The 20,574-nt window shown below is 40.2% G+C and overlaps 1 protein-coding gene across 1 annotated transcript in view; it reads right to left on the reverse strand.

Annotated features, from left to right (window-relative positions):
* Positions 1-989: 989 nt before the first annotated feature.
* Positions 990-20,574, reverse strand: part of NEGR1 (neuronal growth regulator 1) — a gene marked incomplete at its 3' end in the record, with an annotated part of 221,490 nt that continues 201,905 nt past the window's right edge. The window contains exon 7 of the mRNA XM_080348848.1: positions 990-1,114. Within this exon, the coding sequence (XP_080204974.1) occupies positions 990-1,114 (125 nt within the window). The remainder of the gene's footprint in view (positions 1,115-20,574) is intronic.

The raw sequence follows: 20,574 nt of genomic DNA on the forward strand, positions 1-20,574 counted from the left end.
ACATAATTTTTGCCAGTAATACAAAAGGGACTATTCAGCTTCTCACATTTACAGCCATTTAGGAATTTAGATTTAGTATAAGGGGAAGTTTCTTACATTCAAAAGATGTATCAAAATAACTTGTGTTCTGTTTTGTGATGGGAAAACTGGTTTTCACAGAGATTGCCTACTGGTTAGTGGTGGGAGATGGAAACATCAGAAGGCGTTGGTGTTACCCTGTCCCCTGGAGATGGGAGTTTTTCCTTTTAGCCAACAGCACTTTGCTCCTCGACTGGAGATTTCTAACGCTCTAAAGGATGCTTTAGCATTTCCCGAAACACATTCCGGATTTGCTGGGGAGGAGCAGGAAAGTCATGTTTTATGAAGGCACACCCATGCTGAGTTTGCAAGAAAAAGGAAACAGAAAGCAGTCCTGCACAATGCAGTTATAATACAAGGCTCATTCTTGAAACCTGAATATCATGCTAGAAGAAATTCTAGATATGTGTAATATTTTGAAGAAATATTTTGAAGGCAATATTATTTGATTTTTTTTATCAAAAAAGAAAAATGTTTCTGTGTAAATGCGGATAGAATGCTGTTTAAGAAGGGAACTGAATATTTGTATTGCAGCCTTAAAGAAGCACACTTTACTGCAATATTTTCTTTTTGTAAACTATGGTCTGCAACTCAGCAGACCATGACTGAATGCTTTTGAAAACTTGTAGATTACAAACATGAAATCACAATTAATATCCTCTAAAAGTAATTTCAGAGCTTTCACGTCTTAAAAAAGGACAATGTGTACTGCTTCACAAGGTAATGCAGCTAATCAAAAAAAAGGAGTAGAATTAAAGTATTTACATAATGAGCAACTCTACAGAAGGCGATCATCCTCACGTAAGCACTGCTGATTATATCCCACGCTGCTTTTAACAAACTCTACCAGATTGGATCCAGTCATCAGCACTTTCAGAGAATCCTTAAAAGCCTTTTATGGGTCTTTACATTTAGTGCAGAATGATGTTCTTCAGGTAGAATATGCTGGTGAGGGAGGACAGTGTCAGCACAAGGTACCAGCAGGAGAACAGGACTTCGGCGTCACCCGTGATCCCGTACTGGGCTGTACTGGGAGCTACAAAGAGAAGAGAAAGGGGTTAAGTGAAAATTTCCACTCTTAGTTCCCCAAATTCTTAGTTTTCATTAATTCTTCTAAGATAACAATTAGGGCAGAGAAATCATTCTGCTGGAAACTGTAGAAAATGCTGCAGAAGTAGCCAAGCCCTCAGTGAATATTACTGCTTGTTTTAAAGAGGATAAATTGTTATTAAGGCAAGCATTTAAAAATGGGAGCACTTAACGTCAGATGAGCTCTTCATGTTTAAACATCTGAATAATTTATCTGGTTTTAAGTTACTGAGCATTAAGATCTCTACTGAAATCAATGAGAGGTGAATATATTTGGCTTTGTTGGAAAACAACTCATTTTCTGCCTGACTTTAGAAGTCAAAGTTTGACAGTTTTGCTTAGCCAAAGAGATTGATGTTTATTTTCAGTCTCTTTGAAGAAATTGTGTTTACTCACTTTAATACAAGGCCTTTCTCAGATTCTTAAGTAAATATTACAGTCAGTGCATGCAAAAAAAGAGTTAAAATACAAGGAAACAGTATAGAGAAGCAAGTGACGAGACATCATTTGCAGCAGTGGCTTTTCTTTCCAGACTATATGAATATTACATAATTATTTTAAAACATAATACTTGTGCAAGTCTTGTATAGAATGCCATGCTACAGTTAGTCACAGCGTATGTGATAAAACCAGAAATTTTCCATTTCCCCCCCTCTATGCAGAAAGGTTCAAGTAACTAAAAAAAAAAAAGTCACAAGATGAAGCTGACTTGAAAGCTTAGTTTAGTGACTTAGAACCATGACAAACTGCAGGACAGGGCATGCTCTTCTCATTAAAAAGGAACTTTCTGTGATAAGTCAGTATGACAAATCAACATTTAATTTATTACAAAAACCTGGCTAGCAAGCTGAAGCATAGCATAGGTGGTATTTCATTTTATCATATTGAAAGTGTTTCCCCAACGTAAAGATAATTTGAACTATGGTGCCTATAAAAGCAAGTGGGAAATTATGTAAATCTGATTTTCTGCATGTGGACCAGTACTATCTTTCTAAAGCTTATTAAATCATACTTAGATTGTTTCAGCACAAAGGTACTAGGTGAATTAATGGGGGAAAAATACAGAGAACTGGGTAGATAATAAAGTTCTGGTTCCCAAAGTGAGCTAACCAGAAAGATTTGGTGTGAAAGAAACCTGGAGGAGAAACAAATCTGGACCAGCTGAAGAGCCCGGACTGTGCTGGGTTTGGTTAAACCACCCCCAGGGCTGAGCTCAGGTGGAACAGGGGTCCTGGGGCTGGTTTTGCTGATCTGTGGATGATGTTTTAGCCCTGTTCAACCCCACCCGCAGGTTGTTGATGCTGTGGCTGGGTCTGACAAAAGATTTCAGTTCAAAAAATCACTTAAGAAGCTCTCAGTGTTTCTTTAAACTTGTCTTGGGCATTACAATAGCAAATGAAATGCAGCTGTGGCTGCAGAGTCAGCGGGACTGATGCTCTGAAAGAGCTTGAGCCAAAATGTAAAATTCTTCTCCAGCCCCTCCAGTCCCTGTTCCTTTCAAGGGGGGCAAACTGGCGTGAACCGTTGGCTTTTGGGTCTGTGGTTGAGAACCTGGGGGTGTAGTGTCACCTACTGAGACCTGCAGTGACCTTTGCTATAGAAACTCCAAATCAGCCTGAGGCTGTTCACATTTGTGTCCACCTGGCCCCCAGAGTCCCACAAAACAAAGACATTGCTGTAGTTGGAAATGTCCCCAAAACCCATGTCATGCCAACAGGTGAACCCATCAGATGTTGGTTTTAAAAGGCTTTTTTGGGCCCATTTGCTGCAGATCTAAAAAGTTTTTCTATTGGTATTAAACTGGAACTGGTCTCTGGAAAACACTTGCCGTGTGCCCGCAGAGCACCAGCAGTTCAGCACGTGCATCGTGATGTGTTTCCCCAATACTTTAATTCATCCCATGGTGGAAAAAACCTGTCTGCTCTCCTGGCTCTCATAGTTTCCTTTGCTAGTTAGCAGCCCAAATCAGTGCATCCTTTGGGCAGGTGAGCTGGCAGGAAGGGGCAGGGCCTATGCTGGGAACACGTGGGGGCTTGGGTATGATGGATGGTGACTTATGGATTGGAAAGTCCTGACAGATTGTTATATCTTTTAACTTCAGTGTGACCTCTAGAAATCTCCAGGTGTTTCCAGTCTCCAAATGAGTTTATAAGCAGATGTCCCTCTCTCAGTACAGCAGCAGCTGGGTTGCATCAACTACCATGTTGTGGTGAGTCTGCTGGATGGCATAAAGTTTAAAATGTTGGCTCTTAAAAATCAAGAAGCTTCTGCAGTCCTTTTCTTTTTCACCTCAGTATTTTGATTAACATTTCCTGTGGCTACCTGATTGTTTTGCTGGCAAAAAGAAACTTTGTTTCCAAGCAGTAATAACATTCTGTAGCTATTTATGGTGGTTGACAAACTTTAAGAAAGTAAACAAACATATTGTTAAAATATAACACTTCCTAATAGAGTCTGCTTAGTCATTCATCTGAAATGAATAAATATATTTGCTCAGTACTATTTTCATTCTTATTGCTGTGTAATGCTAGGTAAGGTTATTTTGCACCTGGACTGGTTAATTTCATAGGGTTCTTCTGAATAGAAAATAGAAAGTCTCTATGTTAAACTGAAAATGAATGGAAGTAATGAAAATGTGTAAATGTTTATAAATAGCATAAATCTCACAGGTGCTTTCCCCCCACTAAGATTTCAGCACTGCATGTCATTGTTTTATGCACACACTTGCAGTCGTAATATTGTTAGAGCGAGATAATAGTAGAGGTATGTATGACACCTGCAGCTATTCTGGGCATTTCCATAATACCCATCCCCACCGCTGTAGTGGAGCGCTCTGTTTGTAACGGATTTTACAGCGTGTGAAACTTCTGGTACACGGAGGGGAAGGAGAACAGTAGTTGCCCTGCAGTGAGGTGTTTATCTGGCTGGAGATTCCTGTCCACAACAATGTGAAATAGAAACCAAGGTCAGATTGTTTGGCTCCCCTTATGCTGATCTGGCCGTGCAAATTCCGTCCAGAGCTATAGCAGCAGTACCTTGGAAGACAGTGAATTTCCATCTAGAAGTCTAAAATGAGTTTGATGAAAAGTCTGATGTTTGAAATGTAACTTGACCTAGGGAGATAAGAGGTGCAATAACTAAAATATGTCAGCTTCGGTCACTGAGGAGTAGTAATTTACTTTCTTGCTGATGCCGAAATGAAGCCCTGTGCCTGGGAACATGGTTCCTGAGTGCTGATGGTCCCACTGGTGATGTTGGGTATTCCCGTGTTTGACTCATGGTGTTGGTTTCCCATCAGTGTGTAAATAGAAGAAATGGTCAGAACTTTCTGGGGGAGATTCCTCCCCTGTGACGCCTGCTCGGGAGCAGCTGCAGAGCTGGGAGCGACCCGCAGGGGTCTGGCAGGTCCCTCGGCGTGTCCTCGCCCAGGAGATGGTCCTTCCCCACCCCGTGCTCCTTGGGATGTGCAGCATGGTGGGTTACCAGAGAGGTTTTGGGTGCACATATTGCACTGTGTCCGTATGAGCGTTATCAGCCTCACCTGATTACCCTTAATACATTAAAATTATCTGTCGGTCTGTGCGAGCGGTCGCTCCTGTGGCAGCAGGGACGGAGACATGCAGAGCAAGTTTCTGCTCTGGTTCTCCCCTTTGCTTTGTAACTCCTGGTATTATGAGTTATCAACAAAAAGCAGATCCATTCCTCATTTTTGACAAGACAGCATCTCGCGTCTTTCCTGGGAGTCGTTTACATGGTGGTGCAGTCCTGGCGAAGGACAAACCCCCACTGAGGTCGGCACTTGCCGTGTTCTCTGTCGCTGCCGGCCAGGGTCCCTGGGCGCACACCTCTGATCTCCGCATGCTCTTATCAAGCTCTCCTTTCTTTCTAATTTAGTGATTATTCTACATAATCCTAATGTTTTATAACAGCTAGCAGTTGTGAAAATATTTAAGCACACTCTTAGCACAGATAGGATTATATTCAGACATCTCTCCTGGTGGTGAATAGAAAGGAACAAAGTAATATTATATCACTATCTCTAATTAATACAAGAGATTAGGAAAAGTACTATGCTACAACATGCAAACCAACATTGCCTAACGCCAAGGACTGCATTAGCCAGAAATAATTATAAGCTTTAATGCTGATGCCTTGTAGACAAAAGCACGGACCTCTTTAGATTGTCTGAATAAGCAAGACTAATTCTGTTAAATGGATTATGCAGAGAGATGTTAAAAGCATTTCATTTTACTATATTTCGGTTAATGATTTATTATAGGAAAGGCTTAATAAATAGTATATTTTAAATGTTGCATAAAAACTGAGAAGGAAGGAATAAACTAACTCAAGGTCAAAGCAGTAAGAAAAAAATATGGAAAAGACTGGGTTGTCAAAAATGTGGGGTTTTTTTTAAAGAAAAGATTGTAAGATAATAGGACTCTGAAGGCTCAATGGAGTCCTACAGATAACATCTATAAATATTGTTACACTTGAAGTTAGCTGAGGATTTATGGCTTTGGAGGAGCAGGTCGACAGTCTATAAAAGATGGAATGAGAAAGCAATGGCTTGAGATAGGAGAGGTAATCTGCTCGAGAGCGCTCGGATGGGCTGTTTGCACCAAAGGAAAGTTTGTACAGAAGAGCAAACCCTCCTCTGTGCCTGGGAGGCCAGGCTTGACCTTGGGAGAACAAAACCTTAAAATCTTGTATAGAAATGAGTGAGCGAAGACACCGATTTGTTTAGTCTTATGCAAATGCAATCATCCCCAAGGCTGAGCGCCTGAGACAGGAGATTTACCATGATGGAAAATTCACTAGCAAAGTTAAATAGATAAATGTGACTGAGGAGGCCCTTTTGAAGTGTGTGCCAGATGGAGACTTTGATTAAACAGAGCTTTGACCATGATAATAACACTTGGAAAATGCTGATAATTTAAGTAATGTCAAAATGCATTTGGACCGCGTCTGTGGTAGCTGAGAGCTGGATGTGGTGACTCGAGTCCTCTCCAGCCCAGTGTGTTTCACTGATAGTGGTATGAATCACTGAAACTCCTTTGAATGAGAGGGAAACGTTCAGCACCGCACAGGCTGAAACCCCCAGAGTGATTTATGCGACTTCTTCAGTTTATTCTAAGACAGAGCTGTGGAGGATAAAGCCAAAACCTGTCTATACGAGAGTGGCTTTGTGACGCTCTGACACACGAGTGTTGGCAGAAAAGTTTGGAAGATGAGCCCCCCAACAGACCAGTGGAATTGATATGGTCAGGTCCTATTTGTCTGCATTCACACCAGTCTGCTGTGAGATGCAGAAACTGTAAAATAATGGCTTATGCTGATTTCATTATTTTTTTTTTTCTAATTTAGAAGAATAATGTAGCATTTTGGGGCATGAAAATAGGAATAAAAAGACTGAACAATTATTGATATAAGTGCAGAAGTAAAACCTAACTATTTGTTGCACTAAAATATTTAAACTTAGTATTTTAAATACTTGAGGCAGATATACCACCAGCAATGTTTTGAAGGGAAATATTATTCCTCTGTTTGCTCATTTCTCTGTGCATGCACAGATATAAGAAAGAGGCATTTCTTGTTTCAGTCATAAAGACCCCAGTTGTTATATGCTCTGTATCTAACTGAAAACTAGTTCTTTGCACTGATTCTCAGTTAAAATATAAAATATGATGTTTACAGGACTAAAAAGAAAATCAAGCAATCAGAACATGCTAAGTAGCTCAGCCACCCGGCATTGTGATTTCCTCATTGTGGGGATCTTTGCCCAGGAATTTGGGTTCCAGACGTGCGAGGAGGAAGCAGAAGTGGCTTCGCTCCCCTCCCTGCCCTCTGCAACAGTCCCATTCCACCCACCCACACTCCGACAAATAACTCATGCTAAAGATTATAAACAGCACAGTGCTAATTTAAAACCAGCTAAAAATACACACAGTAATGTAGATTTCAAGCAAGCTGATTTTTCCTTGCTTATTAACGCGCTGGGGCATGCCAGACACATCTTGCAGTTGTTCAAACCAGCCCTGCTTAGTGAGCACTTAACGGCTGCGTTTCATTGGGCTTGTACAGAAAGCAAAACCAGAACTCATGGAGGTTGTTCACTATGTGCAAAAGGTTTTTAAGTGTCTTAATTTCTGTTCTCAAATGACTCTCTGGAACGAAGTGTTTCCAAATAGTCAGCAGCTTCTCTAAAGTGCTTAGTGCAGACATCTCAGTGTAGATGGTGTGAATGGGGGGGCACCCAAACCCCTGAGGAGGACTCACCAGCGTTTTTGATTTTCTAAATTGTCCCTGTTTCTTCTCATAGAAATCCAACTTTAAAGATCTTTAAAACAGTTAAAAACATTTTTAAATCTAAATTTTAAGGATTGTTATTATTCACAGAAAACCATTTAATGTAAAAAAAAAAAAAAAAAAGGTGTGCTATTTTAGAGAAACAAGCATCTCTAATTTTTCAGACTTATTTTCCAGCTAATTTATACGTTAAAAAAAATTACAGTAATTTGATCATGCATAAAGTCACAGACAGATTGGCAAAATTTGGGTAACTTAATTGAGAGAGGGTAAGATAACCTTTTCATTCTGATTAAATAGATGCTATTGTCAAAGAGTATTTAATTATTTAAGATGTGAGGAAAAAAATCTTCTCCAAGAAGGAAGGCTCATGGGATGTTTTATACTTAGGCACATGATCCTGATAACTGAAACCCCTTGACTTTGGACATTTTTACTTCACGTGCCAAAGGAACCACTGTGGTCCTCAGTGTCAATGTGTGCTTTTGGAAGGAGCTCAGTATCTATTAGTGATATAATAGTTGAGATGTACAGGAACTGTTACTGTTTTCTGTGTGGTGTATGCACGTGGCTGGCTTGTTAAAAAACGTGATACAACCCCAGCTACTGCATTTGAACATATCTGGATATCAGCACTTTATTTTGCTACTGTTTTCACAACAAAAAGCTATTGTTAAAACTTTATTACCTCGGTGTGGTTTGTTTTCAAAGTCGCATTTTACATTTTAGCGTACTGCTGCCAATAGAAAAGTCCCCATTTGCAGGCAATTATCACATAGGTACCTAAAACCCCTGTAGTTATTGCTCACTCTAATTATATGATCTTGCTGTTCTTACTCTGGAGTGTTTCTAAGTCTGGGCTTTTTCGCCGGGACTGGGCACAAGCCGCTTTTATTACTTCATTTCTGTATTTACAAGGGATTCAGGTAACGGGGAAAAATGGGGGATGGTGATTTGGAGCAAGTCAGAACAATAGCAACCCTAACACCAAAGCCTAGTTTGCAGATCATCAGTGTAAATTCCCCATGTGCTGCTGTCTATCAACGTATTCCTTCAAACAAATGTCTTTGGGTATCAAACCATCAGCAAAGCAGTGGTGCTCAGCCCAAGCGGGCTCACTCCCATCTTTTTGATAGTACAGACATGCTTCTATTGCAGCTGCAAAAACAAAAACTACTTTAAACCCTTGTGCATTGTTGATGGTATACCTTTAATGGAATTTCATTCAGGCACAGATAAACTTGATCATATCCAATAAAAAACCCCTTCCATTAAATAATGCAAAGGAAAAGAATCCTGCTAGTACATTAACAGGATAAATGAAGCAGGCACTGAACACAGAGTGCCTTAGTGTTTAACAGGATAAAATAGTACAGCCCTGATATACCCGCTTCCTGCTGCAGGGAATATTTCATAATCCCAAGCGGTATTTATGAGGAAAATGAATGTGAAGGAATAGAATAAAATTTGGCTTTATATGTCATTCTTTATACTCAAGTTATCTCAAATTTTCTTGCACAGATGAGAAGTGCAGCAATATTGGAATAAATAAAGTACCTTTCAGGAACTTCAGAACTGAGGATGTGCAAGAGCCTCTGACATGACTTTTAGCAGATGGAGTGACTAAGAGATATATCTTTCGAGCAGAAAACAAAAAGAAAAAAAAAAAAAAAGAAAAAACCACCACCCCTCCCCCCCCCCAAACGATTCAATAAAGCAAAAAAAAACCAAACTGCTCTTTTATAAAAATAGCGAACTGCACATGTATTGGCAGAAGAACTGAGTCTGTAACAATTCCTCAGAAAAGCATTTGTGATTACGCTGGCTCACCTGTGCTGGGTCACCTGGGAGATGCACAGGTGGGCTGGACACAACCCGGAGAAGAACAATGAGAACCCCTCACCCAGGAGGATGGTTCAGAACAGCAGGATAGTCCCAAACCCTGATCTGACCTGCAGCAGGTCAGAGCCAGAGCAGCCATGAAAGCAAATGTAGCACTGGGATGCACAGAAAGGATGAGGAATCTGTGTCACTGCATAGTTTTAAGAGCAAATATCTGTCAAAAATGTCACTAGACACCACTTCTTTTGCCTGTTGGAAGAGAGCCTTCTATGCTGGGTGTTCTCTTCAGGCCTGTAAAAAAAAATAATCCAGCAATGCACCATAATTAGCAGTAACTGAAATATTCCATTTCTTTCTGGAACTGGAGATCTGAGTGTCCAGATGAGGAAAAGGAGGGTGGCTGGTGGCAGTGACAGATCGGCCACGTCAGCCTGGAGCCTTTGGCATGGAAACAGCTCCGAGTTCTTCCAGTGCCCTGAGGCCATGCCTGTTGTACGCAAACTGCGCAGAAAACTTTAAACAGATCTTTAATTCTCATAGAAAAACGAACACAGCTGTGGAGTCTATAATTAGCATATGCCTCTCGGCTTATCAAACCCAGCTCTGCTCGTGCACCATGTCTGTGGTTTCCCTCATAAATATCTTAAAGTCTACCTGAAAAGCAGTTACTTGTCTTCCACTGGGAGCAATTGGTGGAAGGTTTTCTACAGTTGTGCTTCTGAATGGGAAGGAATTTGCTTATTCCCAGGATAAATTTCTCTTTGGCTGAGCTGTGTCTCCTGGTTTCCACACGCACCACTCGTGTGCTGTTCCAGTTCCTCAGATTAAGCACCGTCTTCCCATCTCTTTCCTCTTTCTATACCTTCTCTTTGCACAATAGGACCAAGATTCAGATACTTTGTATAAACTTGCAGATTTAACCTGTTTCTTTGTGGGACCAGATCTCGAAGGGCTATAATTACCCCTAATGTTCCCGCATAGAACTATTAATAAGTTAAAGGGCTCTGTTGTTTGGATGGCTTGAAGTAAAACCTGTCTTCCATTTTCTTTGAGTTTGCCAAGCTTTCCTCTCCTTCTTTAGATGTGCTAAAAATAACTTAACTGAGGATTATTTTAAAAAAGTAAAGATTTTTTAGAATATTATTTAATGGCTTATTGCAGCAGTATCTCTTTGGTAAGGTTATCTTCAGTGGCTCAAATAATTTTGCCTTCCAGTAAATGTTATTACTTAGCCCAAAGGCCAAAGAGGATGCTGCCTGGAATCAGATCCATCCTGACTCTTTGGAGCATATATGAAAAACCTTGAATAAGTGCAAATCTAGCATAGCTTGATAGTCAGAGTTATATGATCTGCTACTATGTATTAATGAGCTAGAAAGACTCTCTAGGATTTCACTAGCAAAATAAGGCCTATTTAATAAAAATAGCCCATGAAATGGTGAAAATTCCAAATGAAAATTCAGGCAAAGTCAAGGGAGATTATCATATTGCTGTCTGCCCAGCCTGGTTATGCTGGCAGAGCTACAGCATTGGCTTTGGGGATGCAATCGGTTGTGAGCACGTTTGGGTAAAAAACCAAACCCCAAATCCACTCCTCTCCCCCTGTTGAAAACCCCGAACTCCAGCCTCATTGCAGATGTTTCCACTAATACTGTGCTTGACGGGCTGGAACACAATTGTATAGTACTGAAATAAAAATTATAAGGTCTGTGTAACCTGGATGATAGCTAACACAGCACTGCAATAAATAAGGCGAAGTTGCATCTTTTTGGTTAAATAGATGGGCTGTTCTGTGTAACCAGCCTCTTCTGCCCAGTGATGTGTGCTGGGGACCCAACCTCCTGGTCATTGCCAGGGAAAGAGAAGGAAACAATCTAGAGAAAATATTCAGAGTTTCACTATCAAGACATTTCCACAGACATCCGAAGCCTGCTGAATCTACTGGCAAAAGCATTAAGTCCTTGAACTGAGAATTGGACAAAAATGACTATTTTTTCCATTAGATTTCAGAATTACCAACACTTTATAAAAGAGAGGTGACAACTCTGTGTCGAGTTGTATAAACTGGATAGCTCTACATACAGCATCCTATTATCTGTCAGCAGAAAAATAATTTAGTAACAACGGTGCAGTCAGCAAAGCCAGGAACTGCAGTTTGTATTTGCCCCCGCTGACAGAACACTGTTCCTCACCCAGAATAGCATATTCCAGTTCTGATAGGAAAGGGTGTGGTAAAACATGATGATCTTGGATTTAAAATGTTTGAGGTATGACTCTGTAGAGAGGTGTCATGTCAATCTGCACTGGAGCCCGAGCAGCTGGTGCAAGAACTTTTGTGTTTGCATGGGATGGGGCATGGAAAGGGCAAACTCTGCACCTTCTGGCTGCATACTGAACTCTGGCTGCATACTGAAACTGGGGGTAGCTTTAATTAGTATGTATTTTAAGCTGCAATCCAAAAGGCAGATGTACAACTCCCAAACTCTCCTCCTTGCCCTGGATTTGGTGAGAAAACTCTTTACCTTCCATGTGTTTATGTATGGAAAACCTCAAAACTTGTAGAAAAGAGAAAAGAAGATCTTCTGTTGAGAATGAACTGTGAAATCACTTTCAGATCAATTTTCTAAATGACGTAGCTACTAAAGCCCTCCATTGCTTCTGTATAATTGATATCAGAACTGATTTCTATTGAATTTATTCATGTGAACTCAGCATATTAGGCAGCTGCAGGTCTTGCACTGTGGGTCCTGGAGCCGAACTCCGGTGAGGAGATGTGGCTGGCGCATCCATCTCCTGAGCTTTGATCCAGAAGGGTGACTTTTTGTGTATCTATAGTGGAATGTACACTGAAGCACATACATTTACTAATTTTTTTGTTGTTGTTGACAGGCTTTCTATTTTAAACTTATGTTTTTTAAGACTATTTTAGATTTTTAAAAATGTATTAAATTGCTGCAATTCAGAAGTGTGATGCTCTAACAAAACTCTGGAGTTATAAAATCAATTCTTGAGAAACACAGGTCGTTTTGAAAGTAATATGCGTGCCGTGTGCTGGCGGGCACTTCTGCACATAATTTTGGCAGCCTACAATAACTGCTTCTCCTACAATGTTGCCCTCATTTGTAAGTGTCACATTTGAGAAAAGGAAAAGCATTTTAATGCGACAGAAAAATTTGACTTGGGAGCTAATTACTTTAATTTGATAGAATTTTTGGCTCATCTGCATACTTGACAATTATTTACAACTTACATTGGTAATTAGAGGTTGGATCTTATGCTGAAATATTGTAAATAGCTTTGAAGACATTTGCTGATCCTTCCAGCTTTTAGAGGAAATGAATTTATTAGTAGTTAATATGTAAAATATTTGTACCTCTGACCTTTTCTAAAACATTTTTTCTGTATTTTTAACGATCGGTTGTCAGAATCACTTTCCTCGAAATGAAGTGTGACATTGTAAATAAGCTCTTGAATTAAGCATCACATTAAATCTACGTATTCACTGGGAAACTTTGATAGTGCTCATATATCATGGAGATTTTGTTGGTTCTGCTACATTGAGGCAATGTCATATAGCATTGCGAATGGTGATATTTTACACTGAACTTTACAGTTACTGGACAGTTTCAACATCATTCTTCTGATCTTGACAAAGGATATTGAGTTAAACAGGTCAGTACATGATTTCTTGCCTTTTTTTGGTGACTGTGTATGAGAAAGGAACTTTTTTTGCTGGAGGAGCTGACAACTTTTAGACAAAACTTCCAGTGGGGTAGTTGTCAGATCATTTCTAAAGGGGCATTTTTTTATTCTGCTGGTTTTTCTTAAGCATTTCTTTGGGGTTTCTCTTGGTCATGGTTCTGTTTAGGGTATAAACTGCTCTGGTTTTATAGGTATATTTAAAAAAGGAATCCATGGAAGGCTACTGCTGAACCACCCTAATAGCCAATCAATTAACCATCAACAGTGCTTTTATTATAATAAGGTGATGAATGAAATAAATAACAAAGTCAATGTGTTTACTAATTCTGATTCTGGGAGAGTTAAAGTGTAGTGCCACATTGAATTATAACTGACTAGATGGGTATTATCTCTCGAGTTTGTCTTGGATGTCAATACTGCTTAATCTTGTACTCTGTAATGGGCTCCGTCTTAAATAGAAGGACACGGGATAAGTCATATACATAAAAGAGATCTACAGCTTGCTGGCGTGTGAAATTCCCCTAATATATATTTTTATGAAACAACCAGCACATTATGTGCTCAGCAGCATAAATAAAAAAAGCGTGTTACCCTGGCAATTTTACATTTACTGCATTAGTTAGTAAATGCAATGGCCACCCTTACTTTCCTGTAATAAAAACTACTGAGCCTTTTCATGAAAAATGATTGCAATTTCCACTGGCCTGTGTCTGCAGCGGGAAAACATAACTCATCAAAACCTGAGCTATTTGCTCTTAAGATACAAGAGCGTTTTTCTTGAACCCTTGACGTGACATTAACTATTCATGAAACTTGAGAGTGTTCAAACACTGCCCGAGTAAAATTGTGACTACTTTTCAAGTTGATTGAGCTCTTTTCTCCAGCAGCAGGCAGTGCAGGGGCTCCCGCATGAGGAACGTGGAGACTGTCCAGGTTCTGTAGCTGTGAGCTATCGATTTGCTGAAAAGCCCAGATCCTCCTCCAAAATTGATTCATGAGAACTGACTCCATTTGGGTCAAACAGTATTTAACCACTTGTAAATTTTAATTAACAGATTTGTCACTTTAAACATACAGTTTGTCATCTCGCCACTGACTCTGGGAAAGGCGTCCGTTTCCCCTGTCACTTTGTCCCCATTAAGACACTTTGGCTGTTGGGTAGGACATGAGGCTGATGGAACAGACTTGAACCTCTGGTCACCTCCAGCCTGCAAATTATCAGCATACAATCGCTTCCTTTCAGTGTTAACATATGCTTAACTTTCTGGGTATAATGAATCCTTTTCGCAGCAGGACTTAGCAAACCATGTTTTTTCTTTCAACAACTTATTTCTTTCTTTTCCATGCAGAAATGCCACCTGTAGCTATTCTCATTCATCTACCCAAGTATCTTTTCTGTGCCTACGGTTATCATTCCTTGCAAGATGTTGATTCTAAGAGCAAGAAGAGAAGCTTGCAGACTGTGTAAATCTATTGATTGACTCTAGAAATGATGGCTTATTTTAATTATTTTTTGTGACTGTGGAGCTCTGACCCTCCCTCCTGTGTGCACAGCTATGAAGTCCTAGTTTCAGTTAATTTAAATAGGTGCATGTTATACAGCACTGCTGTAAGCCCATGGATTTCCCATACATCCACCCCCATCTGTGATAGGCTTTAACCCTTCAGGCAGAGGGATTCCTGTTTGTGCAAGGGCAGAAGCTGCTGCTTTAGAGCTGCTGGTTTAATTCAGGGACCCGTTTGTGAGCTCAGAGAACTTAACGAACATCACGTCAAGTCCATCCACAAAAAGTAGATTATACTCACAGAAAGTGTATGTAATCTAATCAAGTATTTGGTGCTTTTCATGAATGTGCAGATTTTCTTTTTCCCAAAGTATATTCAGATTTCCATCCTTTAGCCATGGGTGTTGTGTTAGAATATGCTGTTCAATTTCTCTGGTTTGCCATCCCTGTGATGAGTTCCTTGTGGCTCTGCTGATGAAGGTTTGCAGGGTTTTCCTGCACCAGCCTTCCCCACTCACTTTTCAGCTTTATCTGGGGGATTTTGGAGACATTAGGGCTCAGCTTTGCATATGTTAATATGCAGGAAAAAGAAAAAAATAGTTTTTTCAAAACTGCCTGAGAGCTTTAGGTGTGAAGCTCCTGCTTAGACTTGGGGCTTTGAAAATCTCTGTCAATTTATGTAATATTTTGATGGAGATAGTGAGGAAAAAAAGTGTCAGTGCTTCTGTGGGAGGTCTCTTCCCAATTAATGCTGAATAATGGAAGGGGATGAGTGTGTGGGGTGAGTTACCCTCAGGATGGCTCTCCTGCCACCTGCACCTTTTGAACCTTCTGCTTGGTGTCACCGTGTCCCCTCCAGCCCTGGCCTGAGGATGACCACTCATATGTTCCCCATTAAAATGTATTTTGAAACAGAAAACAAAGTTTGGCTTTTGGGAAGACATGGATGGACTTGGATGCCTTTAAAATCACCGCTGATGATCTTTGAGACATGTGGTAGAAAGATATGTTTTGCTCCATAAATAATTTTCTTTTTTCCTACTTTGCTCTGTGTATAACCCTTAACTACTAAAACTTTCTGAATAACTGACTGAGACCCTGATAGTGATAATCTGCATTGAACAGGGTGAGGATTTCCACCTCTTTGTACAACACAGCTCCGCCTTCCTTTAAAATAAAATAACGGGACTGTACATTGGAGACTGTAGGAGTGGAAACCTCAGAAACAACATCGCTGGCATTACTTATTCCTGAAATGTCTCTATAACCAGAGTGCTTCGCTTTGACAATTTACTGCAGACTATTCAAATTACTCGCTGTTTTCCTATTATAAAATCCATACCCCGTTCATTCGAGTGAACATGCTCTTGAGCTTTCAAAACTGAGTTTTTCTCTGAATTGCCTCAGTTTGGCAGAAAACTCATTCAGTGTAGTTTTATATACTGTGCTTGTTGAATAAGGAGGCTGAATGGCAGGCAATCATTTCTATTGCAATCAGAGATATTAAGAATAAGTTCTATCTTTTTTTTTTTTTTTCTTTTTTTCAAGTGAAAGAGATGCATTCCTGCCATTGTGGAGTACAACTGAGAGAGAACTGCGAGCTGAGTCATACACCTTGAAAATGAGAAGAAGGACGTACAAAAGATGTCAAGGTCAATAATTTCGTGTGGGTGTTTGGAATGACCGGCATCGCTGAGTGTCCCAGTGTCACCCAATGACACCGATCACAATGAGGTACCATATGGGGGGCTCAGGGTGCGGGTGCCACCCATCCATTGGGTTACTCTTCTGCTGCCTAATGCCTAAAGCTTTTTCTCATGAAAATGTGTGACTCGGCAGTTGAAAAATGGTAAAACATTTATCTTAATGGAAACCAACTTTAAAACCTTAACCAGATAGCTCCATGGGTTCTTGCAGCACCATAGAATGCAGGGGCTCAGTTAAAATCTGGACTTAAGGAAAATCACAGGAACAGGTGTCAAAGCACAGGAACAACTACAAACTGACTTTTCCTTATAAAGCTTGCGAGATTAACAGAATAGCATATGGTAAATTGGGCCTGAATTCTCGACAAGTTTCCTTCTACTGATGTGGTGTGTTCTAAGTAGGTGTGAGGTTCATACAAAGACTCGCTTCTCAGAGATACAAACTTCTGGCACTGCCATGCTCACATTGAGGATTGCCCTGTATTTATTTTTATTTTTAAATTTTGGTATTCAGGTCATAATTCCTCACTAGCAGCCAGGCCTGGAAGAAAGCAAAGGTCACAGTATAGCAGGACACTGTGCAAGTGTCTTGAGTCTCTAATATAAAATATGTAGGCTAGACGCTGAGCTCTGGTCCAGCTCTGAGCACACCACCTTTGTTTTATTCGTCACTCTATGCTCCACGAGTGAAGGATCTCTGCTCAAAGTCAAAGCCTGTTTAAGCCGCCCTGAATGTTCAGGGGCTGCTCCACTGCCCTCACTGCTGTATTTGTGCCTCAGAAGCAGTTCCTACTCTGAGGAAGGTCCATCTTCAATAATGGTGTAGTTCTGCACTAAAGAAGGCTGAAGCCAAGACGGCACCACTCCTGGGAGCAGTGACACTTCATGATAAAATAATATTTGTTCAGAGCTGCTGTGTAAAGCTTTTATCAACATGCTGTTTGAAGGATGTGGACTTGGCCCAACTATCATGTTTTTACTTATGAACTTTTGCTCTACTTTCTTTAATCCAGAAGAGACTATTGGAAGAAAAACACACTACAGAGTCTTTCTTGGATTGCCTGACAGCATCCTTAAGCTCTCATCTAGGAAGTTTAAAGAAGGACCAAAACCAGCTTGTTAGACTGAGCCTTGTGATTAGTATTTAGTACAGAAAGGTAAAGATGCAAAGGTGTGCTTTTAAACATTAGATTCAGAATAAGCAAATGGCTGATCCTGTGTTATCTCTGGGTATCGGTTTTCATCCCTAGCTGGAGATATTGCTGGCAACTGCATCAAAATGTCCATGTTGCATAGATACTCTAGATGCAGCTGGCAAGAAACTGCAATTTCCATTTGGTGAGAAATTCAGACAGTGAAAAGACAAGAAAAGAAGTGTTGCCTGGAATGAGACGGGTAGCCTGGAAGGAAGCCAGATTTTTTTTTTTCCACTCAAAACTCAACAGGCTTTTATTTGAATTTCTTTAAAACTGACATGTTCATGGAGATTTCAAATAGGCATTTTCTGACAAGCCCCCTATTCCCCCAAGCCTTCCCTCCCTTAACAACCCAAGTTTGTCAGATCCTTTCCAAGCAGCTGTAGGCTCTTGTATATTTTGCGCAGAGTTGGGACCCTCCCTCAAGTTATAGATACGGAGTTATATATACATTTTAAATTTCTGCACATGGCTACAAATCTCATCTAGATGGATATATGCATATTTATTCCTGTAAGAATGACTGCAGTCAGGCAATTCTGGCTGATAAAACCTTCACATAAAACATACCCTTCTGTGATAAATAAAAACAAAGACTGCTCCTTTTTTGCTAATGAATCACATTCTGGAATCTCCTACTTCTCTTTTCTCAACCAGAACATGTCCTTATATCCGAGCCTTTCAGAGCAGCTCTACCATGCCTTGCAGTGTTCAAAGCTGGAAGATGTGCACTGCGCTGAGTTCCCGGCATACTTTGGGAGCACAGGCCTGAATCACGTCCAGAGATGAAGAACCTAATTGAGCACAGACGTTGCCAGCCCAGACACCCTGTGCTGTCCCGGGGAGCCCATCCCTGCCAGGTCCTGTGCTCCATCGGATACCACCGCCTGACCGAGACGGGGAGATGTCACGAGTATGTGCACCAAGGTACTCACACATTTTTTCTATGTTGTCACTTATTAAACTGCATTTTTTAAGATGCCATTAGCTGTGGGAAGTTAGCACTGCACTGGAAAGAGGTTTCCCCGTACCCAGGAGGTGTACGGATTCCTACACAGTGTACGCTGATTGACAGCAAATCCTGATGCCATCTACAGTACCATAAATTAATTCATACAATGGTGAACCACAACAGCAAGGACAAAGATCCCTCAGAGCCAATACCTGTCCAGCGGTGACATCCACCAGAAGCCCAGCAAGTGACCCCAAGATGCAGCTCATCGCTCATCACCAGGAGAAAGGGCCAAACCCCAAACCAGCAGCAGCTGGTGTGCTGAGCATCCCTGTCTGCCTTCTGCATCCTCTACCCCTTGCATAGACTACAGAAATTAGTTTATTAGCTATAGGTATCCATGCACTGCTTCCCTGGCTTTTCCCAAGAACATTTCTTGGTTAAAATGTGAAACTTCAGCAAACCAATCAATGCACATTATGTATATTGAAATATTCTGGCATTCTCATTTCTACATGAAACCCTGGATTTTGTTGGTTAAACAAACCGGTGAGCGTCAGAGCAGCTTCTCCTCTTAAGTGGGCTTCTCACATTTGTGGAAACACTCATTAATACAGAAATCCACCTAGACAGTAGGCACATAGGCAATACACTATCAGAAAAAATGTTCTTGCATTTTACATAGTGGTTTGGAGAGTAGAAATCAATGGACTAAAATGACCTATTTTCTAATCCTATTTTTCAGCTGATAGAAAGTAGCTCTTTTGATATTAAATGATGCATTTATTCAGCAAGCAATGAATAACATACCTATGAATTTACTGTGTTTAAACAGTCTCCTGAAATGATATAGTCTTTAAATATTCAGAACGTCAATGAGCACACACTGTGAGTTATTTGAAACATGCATTTTACATAAACAGAAACATTTACCTAATTCCACATATTTACCTTGAAGATGCAGCTTTCACAGAATGGTTTAGAAATGGAAAGTTAACTTGTTTGGAACAGCAGATGAATATAATACTTTAAAGGCAGTTATTCCCCAAGTGTAGCCAGTATATAATTCTGAGCATTCCTGGTTTAAGAACCCGCCTTGCTCTACTGCGTGTTCCTACAGCAACACATCGCATGCTGGATAACACACAGATGCATAATGCTGGGCAAATACGTAAACTCTTTCTTTCTGGCAGAGAGAACTATGCTGAGATTTAGCTTCTGCCTGGAGTTCTGAAATGTGACAAAAATGTCCATAATACTTCATTAACATAAAGCTTTACAACAGTTAACAAATAAGATTGACATATTGATTTTTCTTTTCTTTAGAGACAAAATTAATGGAAAGAAATAATGCCATAAATTCTAAGATTCAGAGTCCTGCCCTGTGGATTTTCCTTATGCAAGTCATTCCTTGATTAAAATGGGAATTACAACTATGTAAGAACACAAAAAGGATGGGGAGGGGAGAGGACAACATGTTTCCTATGAAGCACATAGAGCCTGCTGGATATTAGCTATTATTTGGTATTCTGGCATATTATAATACAACATACTAGATGCATATTATAATAAAACATACTAGATACACATTGTAATAAAACATACTAGATAGACAGCAAAGCACATCACGGAGAAGTGAAGTTGAAGGCGTTGTCCAACCTGCCCATTCAAACATTCGCTTTTGTTCCTGAGAAAATTAAATCACAGTCCTTCTGTCTCCAACTCCCAATTTTTATAAAAGTGCCTCATATCATGTGGAATCATTAATTAAAGAAAATTCCTCAATTATTCTCTGTGACCTGTCACTGTTCCTTATTTAGTCAGTGTTAAGAATTCGGCAGCATCTTCAAAGGTATTTCAAGACGCCGCCTGTGAACTAATTACACTGAAGGATGAAAGATTTGTAAGTAACTACAGTTCCTGGCAGGGGCTGACAAAATAGACACTAACTGTAGCCACAATCTTTTAACTTTGCAGCTAATTCTACATGCTTTAAGCATTGCCACTTAAAATTGAGAAAGTAAACCCCTAGCTGTAAAAAAGGGCTCCAGCACAGGAATGCACAAGTTTATCACTGTGCTCTCAAGCACAGCATTGGTTTTGCATTGGTTATAAATCCGTAATGAAATTTTACATGTGCATCTTATAAATAATTTTTAACAACAGAAGGTCAAACCAGCTGATTAGAGTAATCATAC

The sequence above is a fragment of the Nesoenas mayeri genome, assembly GCF_963082525.1.
Source record: "Nesoenas mayeri genome assembly, chromosome: 8".
Taxonomy (NCBI): Eukaryota; Metazoa; Chordata; class Aves; order Columbiformes; family Columbidae; genus Nesoenas; species Nesoenas mayeri.